General features: G+C 42.2%; 1 protein-coding gene across 1 annotated transcript in view; it reads right to left on the bottom strand.

Annotated features, from left to right (window-relative positions):
• Positions 1 to 10,215, bottom strand: part of LOC111671528 (cadherin-4-like) — a 230,713-nt gene that overhangs the window by 12,210 nt on the left and 208,288 nt on the right. The window contains exons 11-12 of the mRNA XM_023428637.2: positions 6,897 to 7,153; positions 1,261 to 1,403 (exon numbers count right to left, since the gene is read on the bottom strand). Of these exons, the coding sequence (XP_023284405.1) occupies positions 1,261 to 1,403; positions 6,897 to 7,153 (400 nt within the window). The remainder of the gene's footprint in view (positions 1 to 1,260; positions 1,404 to 6,896; positions 7,154 to 10,215) is intronic.

Below are 10,215 nucleotides of genomic sequence, written 5' to 3'. Positions count from 1 at the left end.
CTTGAATTTCAACTTTGAGGCAGAGCAAAATATTCATATATGCCACACGAATTGTGAGAAGCGGAGGAGAAAGTAGGCATGGACAGAAGAAGGAGGAGAGGGGAGGAGAGGAGATCAATGATGTGACCAGTTGTATGAATCCAGGATTTTCTCTAACTAGTCAAGCTGCACAGCACTTGAATGCTGCTTCTGTGTTCTTACATCCCTGTGAATCCACTCAAATGTCTTTGTTAATAAGCCGTTATACTCTATGTATTCAAGTATCTTAACTTAAAGACAGTGGGCTCTATTTTAACATCCAACTTTTGCTATTTTAACGGCAGAAAAAAATGGTCGCATGGTTCAAAAGGGTTGTACTTTGTCTCTTAATTAATGTGTTTCAGGCATAACATGTGATAAGCCAATCAGAGTACCATCTCCCATTCCCTTTAAAAGCTGGGCACACTTGCATCTTGGCGCATTACTATTATAATGGTGCAGCGTTACACAGAATTAGATTGTTGTCGTGGCGAGTTGATCACACGTTGTGACTGACCAGTGAACCCAGTCCCTGTTAGTTAGTAAGAATTCAGTTACAACCTTTTTGAGATTTTTCACTTTAACATGTATCTATCTACACACTGGCAACAACACTTTGACTTCAGTTATTTATTATTTTTATTATTATAGCCTGTAATATGTTGTTGCTGGCACTCATTTACTTCCGTGCCCACGTGTCTGCTGCTGGTTCGGGGTGATTACTTGGATGCTTCATTTGTACTTAGATGTATATTATACTGTAGTACACAATAATAGTCATACCATATCAGAACTTTTTGTGAGCATTACTAAGAAGTTTCCAGGTCTGTGATTCTGTGCCATAACTGCTCGGACTTCAAAACTGTGGAAATCTCTGACACACAGAATCGTGCTTAAACAGCATCTTTTGATCAAAATTGTATTTATCTTCTCCCCGTTCAAGAACAGCCAGCATTCTTCTATAAATCATGATGACCAGTGTGGAAATGATAAGCTGCAAATGGATTCAGAGCAGAGATGATAGCTTGATAATATCTGTATAATCAATCACAGCAAAGGTTCAAATGTGCAATATGTAAACTATGCAATGTGTTTTTAGCAAATTACATTTATCTTTTATGTTATAGTAATAGTATTTTATAATATAATGCTTTTTTTAACTTTAGTTTTGGTATTAACTGCTTTAGGGGCTGTAAAATAAACGGTGAGGGATGAGGAATGTGCATTAAAAGAGCCTCTTACCATTGTCTGTTGCCAGGAATGTGGCTTCATATATATTGTTTTTGACATAGACGGACTCCCGGTCGAGCATTGCTGTGGTTATTATCTGACCATTGGTTCTGTTGATGGACAACCAGTCCGCGGGGTCATTCAGCTTTGAATACCTAAAGACACACAAGGAAAGATCGATGGAGAAGTTAGCACCACAGTTTCTGTGTTTACAAGCAATTATAAATTTTCTCTTGCATCCCTGTATACTTAGATTGCCTGCACATACACACTCTCACAAAATCACAACAGCCTGACCTTCACACAGTTTAATTCTTCATTGACTTCTCCTCCAGAGCCTGCAGCCTACAGTCAATTTCACCTAATTTTTCACTCCTGTGTAGCAGGCATTGGAGTCAATTACTTCTCTAGTTAAGCACTGCTATAACTGCCTATCTGTGTGTTGCATGCACATGTTCTTGGGAAGTGCTTTCTCATGCTGCAGAAGGCTAGACCGCCCGACAGGGTTATAAACATGGATGTTTCAGTGCACGTATGCTTGCAAATGTTCCTGTGGATGTATGGGGAAGCTGTGTATCGGCTGGACACTCGATGATAGAATCTTGGTAACCGATCGTCAAACAGGAAAGTGGATGTGGTAGCAGGTGGCAACACTCCCCTGGGATAAAGGACAGGGAAGGAAAAGGGGATCATCTCCAGGATTGAATCCCAATCTCATTCTGATCTAACTGTTCTTGTTTCTCTGGCTTTTGTCGCTTTCGGCTCGTTCCACACTTTCAGTTTTATCTGATCTCTCTCAACCCATGCCGCCTCACCTCATCTTGCTGTGCTTTTGTATTCATACATTTTCTTATCCCTGTCTGTATCTTCTCATCCTCCTCTCATTCTCTCTGTGATACAGAGTTCATCAACTTCCACCTCGTCTGACTACAATATCCCTTTCACATGTGAAACATCATCCTTGGACATTTGACACCTTGGCCTTACACAACAAGGCTTCTACATCAATCCGATTTCATTTACTGAATGTCAGTTTGGGCAATAAAGCCATGTTGTTATATGTTCTACACTCCCAGCTTTTAAATCCATCCGAATTGAAATGGATTTGACCTTAACCTTGCTTTTATATTTATTGAATTGTTGTGTGCTTAATGTCAGTATACAGATGACTTGTTTATTTGTGTTGATTAAATACAGGATGTACATTTCTACTTACATGGAGGAGAATTGAAGCTTAGAGGGGTGGGTGGTGATAAGGAGGGGGCTTGGACGGAGAGTATAATCTCTCTCCTGCAGTGAGGGAGGTGGGATTTTCCCAGCAGGCAATGGGCATGATCCCAGACGTAGCGCAGTGCGGGGAAGGGGATGACAGAGATCACATTCCCACACTCTAGACGATTTCAAACAGGCTAGCCAAGCCCGTAGCCACTAACTGGCGGACTGTGAAATCACCACCAGGACTACAGTGAGTCCATCACAGTGGGAGGGTTGGATAAAAGGGTAAGGGAAATGATCAGGAATGGGTGGAAGAAGAAGGAGAGGTGACATTCAGAGGTAGCAGCATGGCTGTATGATCTGGTTTTAATATCCTCATTAAGGCTGACTTGACACCTACGGCTATTCTGTGTCCAACTGCATCTCTGTTGGCTTTGTCATGCCAAACTGACTGTCTCTGCCGTCACTGAAAGAAAAATGTTCCGTCTTTCCAGGTGAGGGCAGACAAACTGGTGCACTTTTTACTGAGCAGAGGGAAATTAAATACCGGAACCATTGTTTGCTGTTGAATTTAGTAAAAAGCAAAAGTTTGACATTTTAGGGAATTTGTTTATCCGCCAAGATTTAGATTAGAAGATTGATACGACTCTCATGCGTGTATGCTAAATATGAAGCTAGAGCCAGCAAACGATTAGCTTAGCAGCGGGAAGCAGGTAACCTGGCTCTGTCCAAGATTTTAAAAATCTGCCTACCAGCACCTCTAAAGGTCACTAATTAACACAGCATATCTTGTTTGTTTAATCTGTACAGAACTGGAGTCTGGAGCCCTGGAGATTCTGCTAATTGCCTGGCAACCTTACAGTGATGATGAGACTCCAGGAAGTCACTACTGCCAGCACGTAACTCCCCATAAAACCACAACCTACTATTTTAACACCGTAGCTTGTGTACAGATTAAAGACATGAGATATAACGTGCAGTTAGCATTAGAGGAGCCGGGGCTGTAGGTGGATTTCTTTTGCACCTCTGAACAGAGCCAGGCTAGCTGTTTCCCCCTGCTCCCAGTCTTTAAGCTAAGATAAGCTAATCATCTGCTGGCTCAAGTTTAATATTTAGCATACAGACATGACAGCTGTATCAATGTACTTGACTAGGTTTCAGCAAGAAAGTGAATAAGTGAATAAACTTTTCTCTTAAATATGAGCACCACAAGGGAAATTCTATCAACCCCCACTGTGTTGGAGGGGAGGGAGACATTTCAAAGGCGGAAATCACACAACTCAGGCAAATAAAGCCAAAATTATCTGCATGACTCGACAGAAGTGAGAAAACATGTTTTTGTTTTTTTTTTGTAATTTGGATTAACTGACCCTTTAATATCAGGGACAAAGACAAATTAAAAAAGAGACAGGAGAAAATGGTGTGTGTGAGACTTCCTCTTCAGTAATGGGCTATAAAATACCACTGGAAACAATTTTTTCCTGGGCACACTGCACGATGCTCTGCAAGTGGATGGGTGCCCTCTGATGATAAAAGCCATATCACAAAGGTTTGTGCATAAAGCAGAGTTCACTGTTCACCACCACACTTTAATTAAGTCTCCTAAACAGCCCTCAGTGCAGATGTAATAAACCTTATATGAAGCAAATGAAGTCCTGAATGAACAGTCTTTGCGGCTGAGCTCATTTCCAACACAGTGAATGCACAATCCCCTGTATCATTAATCCTATTCTTCAGTAAAACTCTAAATAGGTTAAGGACAGAATATAGTTGGCCATTTTCACTTACTTCAGTTTTTCTGATAGCACCCTGTAAACAATAGGGCTATTCTGGCCATTAGAATGATTCCTGTGAAAGCACTCACAGTGTTTTTGTTTACAAGTCCCGATTGTCAACAACATTACTGTGGGCAATTGGCAGTCCCTATCGCTAACTTTTTAATGAAGTGCAGTGCCAATTTTTTTGTCCTCTTGGAAAGGTAAAGAGTTTTTGTTTACTCTAGTGTGAGTTTGGAATGAAAAATCTGCTTTAAATGTTATTCTATGTGTGAAGGTTTTACTATTATTTCCTGTATCTTAGTTCCAATGCTTTCCTGAGCTCTCCTCAACCCGAAGGTTTCTCTCATTTGGGAGTTGGTTGGTGTGTGAGTACAGCTGGATGTATGATTATGCCTGGCAGGTTAGTGATCTTAGCAAGCAGCAGGGAGAGGTATGACATTTATTTTTCAAAGCCCCGACCCTGAGGATGAAAAATGCATGTCTCGAGCTTAGTCAAGGCAGTTTGGGTAATTATTTATGCCAGTGTCTCCAGTCCCATGTCTCGACCTTACTGGTTGGGTGTCTGACAGGTGATGCATGATGCCTCACTCTCCCGCCCCCGCCCCCTCCCCCTCTACAATGCCATGCTCCTGTCCACATTGCCTCCTCCTTAACCCCAGCAGCACACTGTCAGTGTGTCCCTCCTTTGATAAGCACCTGTCAAGTTCAAACCTTGACCCAGAGTCAGCTCACCATCCACAGCTCCCTTCTGCCTCCCTCCACCATCCCTTAGGTCTTTTTTCACCTTACTTTGGACTTTAACAGCTCCCTCTAAATCCTCTCCTTGTCTCTCTTCTCTTTATGTTTCTCCACCTTTCATTTACGAAGACATACCGCTCTTTGTCATATGCAAAGACGGGCATCATAAATTACATGTAACACAAACGGTGATGTCAAACCTAGAAGTCTCCCCCATGCGAACAGACACGTCGGCTTAGTATTTGATTGATGGCGTTTGGAAGTATGTACACTGAGATCAGCTCTGTGTGCTAAAAGTTCAAAAATGAAAGTTTTATAAGGTGATGCGAACACTGTGGAGGATTTCAGATGATTGGAAAGAATGAACCCCTGAATTTCTGTTCTTTCAGAATAATGAGGATTCAAGAGACAGAGGGAATAGCTGTGATTAGTGCCCTTGCATAACAGTCTTGAGTAGATACCTTTTATGGAACTGGTGTAAAGCAGGCGGATTGATAGTGATCCTATCCAGATGGATCCAAATGATTGAGGTGGTGGTTTGCCATCTCTACAGGCCTCCTTCCTCAAGTGGTGCGAGCAGAGGAAGGAGATTTGGTTTTATGTTTGTGTTAAGTAGACCTTGACAGACCACAGCATGCTTGTAAAAGGTTAACTTAATTCCAAGATATACAGGCCTGCAGTCTTGCACAGGTCATGGAAAAACAGGGAGGAAACCAAAGGGGTCAAAGTGAATTCAACAGGGAGAGAGGATGAGAGAGCCAGAGACAAAGAGAAGGCAGAGAGGGAGAAAGAGAGAGAGAGCCCAGCTGGTGACTTTGGCATCTATCTAAATTATAATGTACACCCAATTTACTCTCATTTGCTGTGAAATTAGCTGGGAAATTTGTTTAGATCTTTTCCCCAGAGAAAATGGGAAGGAAGGGGCTGTTGGAGTGTGGGGTGGTTGGAAAGAGGTGGTATTAATGTCACACTCAACAGCCATGTTATCAACTCAATTGCCGTGCAATACAGTGGCGCTCCTAAATTACACCAATACACTCACAATAATCTATAAGGACACTCAACATGTGACCATGAGTGGAAACACATGGGATCTTGCAGTTGTGTGTAACATCAATATGGAGGAAAGTGTATTTCATAGATTACCTCTAACTTTGAAAGGCAATAATGTAATCACTGCTGCTGTTGGGCTGACAGCAGGACTGAGGAAAGGTCTGCTGGTCATTTAAAGGTTGGTTTACATTTAAAATCCAGAGAGGCTTAGCGCAGAGGAAGAACACTGCAGGTGGACATAATGCTGTGTCAGGCATTTGGGCTCGAGCCAGCTGTTCCTCTTACACTCCCCCCTCCCTCCATCTTTTCTGTTCTCTCTCTCTCTTGCTGTTTGTGTGTGTGTGTGTGTGTGTGTGTGTGTGTGTGTGTGTGTGTGTGTGTGTGTGAAGTGTGTGCACCTGCATGCATGTGCTCATGCAACCTACAGAATGCACACACTTCTAATTACCCCAGAGGCTATTGCTCCCTATTAACCTTCGTACCCTCCTTACTCAGGGTTCTCCACTGGCTCATAAACTTCGCAGAGTAAGACTTTGAGAGATGGGTGATGCCAAAATATAGTCCCCTTGTTGAACTTTGACCCTTCACTACTCACATGGAACCAATCCAAGAGGCTTTTTAGCCTTCTGCTTGTGCATATGGAGGGATTTCTGCCATGCTTGAACTTACAATACAGATAGTGAGACTTCAAGGCTCATTCAGACAATACTTTTCTGTGTTCAGACTGAGCATATGTAATAGAACTTATGTAATCGAATCTAAATGATTTTGCACCAGATGAAGATGATGACATGCTGTTAAAATGTCAGAATTACCCCAATTAGGACCCGTTCTGTTGTCTGCTCTATTGTATTCACTCAGTACCTGATTATCTGCTGCATCTGTAGTCGGTCGGGATCTGAGGCCGAGAAGGTCGTCAGGCTGGTGCCAGCAGGGACACCCTCCTCAAAGCGGATGTGTTTTGGGTTGGTGGGGAAGTAAGGGGGTTCGTTGACGTCCTGGACAGATATGGTGACCCCTGCTGTGGACTGGAGTGACGACTGGATGCCGCTAGCTAGGTGGGCCTGGTTGGACACCACCACCGTCAGCATGAAGGCACGGTTCATCTCAAAGTCTACTGGCTAGAGGAAGGAAGGAAGAGTTAATTACATGAGTGAGAGAAGATAGTTTAACTGAATTCAGGTGGTTTAAACATTATAAAGCCTCAGGTCTTTCTCTTGATAAACAATCAAAGATAGTTTTTAGATTGGAGGAGAAATAGCTGAAAGAAGCCTTAGAATGGCTCTAACTAACGTTACTCATGTTCACCTCATCATGTGTGTGTTAATTTACCAGGAGCTTTTGACAGTTGAAGCGCTTCGGAAGGCCAAAATAGCCTTTGTAATAAATGTCGAAAAATGTAATGCCTCACCGTAGAAAATTACTTACACTATTTTTATTGCACAAAAATAGAAACAGACTCGAATAAACTTAATGAGCCAGTCTTTCAGACTAATCTGAAAACTCAAATATAATTTGAAGTACAGGCACATTTAGTGAACAGGACAAAGCTGCACCAGTTTAGTACCTCTTTGAAGTTGGCACCCCATATAATTAGGGTATCAATAAAACCATTTGATTCGTTAGTGCAGTCAAAATAAAAATTTGTCCTTGCATTGCCTTTGGTTTTTGAGGTTAGACCTCAGCACACCAACAACATCTAAATGACTCCAAAGCGGTGATTCATTTGCTTGCACATCATTTGTGCACATTTGTGCAAGCAAAAGAAATATTTTTGCTTCATTAATTCTCAATTTATGAGCTTTACATGTCAGATTACTAAACTGTAATAACTTGAGAAATAATTGAGCAGAGGTGTGTGTTTTGCTTTCACAAATGATATTCAAATGCACATAACACTGGACTATATTCATATATGTATATATAATGTTAATTTCTTTTTCATGGGGAAAATAGGTGAAACTATTTAGAAATTAATATATTCTTCATGTGAAACTACAGTCTTCATTATTGATTTACAGGTGAAAAAAAAGGAAATAAAGCCTTTCCTCATCTCATGATTATTGCTGTTATTAGTAGCATTATTATTATTATTACTTTTTATGAGCAAACCAGCATAGATGCACTATAAATATTATGCCGATTATGTTAAAACCCCTGTTAACATTTGTCTTTCACCCGTGGCTGGGGAATAGCTGTTGAACCTTGTTGATGACAAAGGAAATGAACAGATGCCGTGTCAAGTGGTCCCCTGTTGAACCCATATTCTCTCTAAACAACTGACACACATGTACGCGCACGCATGCACGCACGCACGCACGCACGCACGCACGCACACACGCACACACACACACACACACACACACACAGGTACAAACAGAGATGGAGTGGGAATAAAAAACAGGCTGGGACTTTTCACTTGGACTGGCACATTATCACGTACAACCTGTCACACACACAATGAATGAAATAGAACAACAGGCACATTAAACTGCACTTCTCTTTTTTAAGTAGCTATAGAGAGTGTGAGCTCAGGATTCAGACTGGACACTAAGGAGTAAATACCAGCCATACTTGTTCCTTCAATGGATGTTTCTGTAAAAAAAATCTGTAGATCTGAGTTGATCACACAGACTTTGATTACTTAATTTAGCGTATTAGAATTTCTGATGAAACAAGAGCAGAAAACGAAGCTATACAACATTATCCTGCTAAATCGACTCAGACTAGATTCCTGCTGTCTTCAGCCTACCGCTTATTCTGTAAAACCTGACTAGTGTTTATACTGAACTTACTGGAAGCTGCACTGCGAGCTGTGGTCCTGAACCAGCTCTGCTGCTCAGCTCCTCCTGTCTGTTGTCTGCAACTATTTGAAGCAATTGGGATTTTTCTGGATTTTAACTTCTTTTCTCTGAGATTTTCAGACACATTTTTTATGTTTAACCTTGTTACTCAACCGAATGTAGTTTGCCTGCGAGGCAGATGATGGTCACACAGAATCACAGACTGCAGCCTGCTCAAGTGGGCCAATCGGCAAACAACGCGCTATCGATCTCTCTGCCTCTTGCTGTCTCTCGCTCCCTCTGTCTCTCGCCCTCTTTATTTATTTATTTATTTTTTTCACCTTGAGCTACCGACCCAATAGCATACTGCTAAAAGCTGTTGTGAATTTGATGTTGAATAAAAGTCATAAACTTACTCGGAGTAGTTGTCAGAGTTTATTTAAAGGACCTAACACGACAGCCTGCATGATCTATTTATACAATTATTGTGTTTACCGACCCTGTCACTGGCCCTTGCGGCCCAACAACCAGCCCGACCCACCAGGAATCTTCCCGTGCCTCCCGATTAGCCACTCCGTGCCTGAACATACACACATACACACCCTGAGAAGAGGTGGCAGGGTTTATACTATTCTTAGGGTGCTGCCATGGCTCTGCCTTTTGAGTGAGTGTGTGTGTATATGTGTACTCTACAGGGGGTTTTGCCAGCTGAGCCTAAACCAGAGTGACAGTTCTGTGCTCTCCTAATGAAGACTACACGATCAGGTTCAAATGACAACAAGAAGCGAGGAAATAAAAAAGAGAACAAATACGCAGCTTGTAGGTATTGCTGCCACATTTCTAAATAGGCGGATGATGATTACTGCCGCAAGGCTTGTGTCTGTGGTGTTTGATTGTGATGTTAATGACTTTGAGCACATTTGTATGTTGCGTTGCCTCAGTGTTATCAGTGGACGGTGTGGCACAGCTCTGATATAAAAAAGCATCAGGCAGCTTCGTTGACAAGGGCACTGGTGTGGATATGTCCGTGTGAATAAATGTAAGTAAGTAAAGTAAATGTAAGCACATGGGTGTGTATTCGTGTGTGACCCCAAGGTGCACTGGTAACCCATTTACAGGCTAACCATGCTCAAGGCTCTTTGATCTACAGCCAGTGGTATTCAGAGCACAGGGAGGTCTAGAGTATAGCTGTAGGCTAACTAAAACACACACATACACACACACACACACACACCCTGAGGGAAGCCAGAGGGGTGAGAGGTCAATAACACGGCTTCCATCTTTTGCCCGTGAGCCACCACATCTTACATCTCTTCTGTATCGCTTCACTCGTTCCTCTTTCCCCTTTACCTTATTTGTTCCGCTGGACTCCAACTCCTTCCCCCACCCCTCCCCCCACC

The sequence above is a fragment of the Seriola lalandi genome, unplaced genomic scaffold (genome assembly GCF_002814215.2).
Source record: "Seriola lalandi dorsalis isolate HSWRI2012SDOR001 ecotype SW California unplaced genomic scaffold, Sedor1 jcf7180002054884, whole genome shotgun sequence".
Taxonomy (NCBI): domain Eukaryota; kingdom Metazoa; phylum Chordata; class Actinopteri; order Carangiformes; family Carangidae; genus Seriola; species Seriola lalandi.
This window is presented reverse-complemented; position numbering and strand designations above follow the sequence as displayed.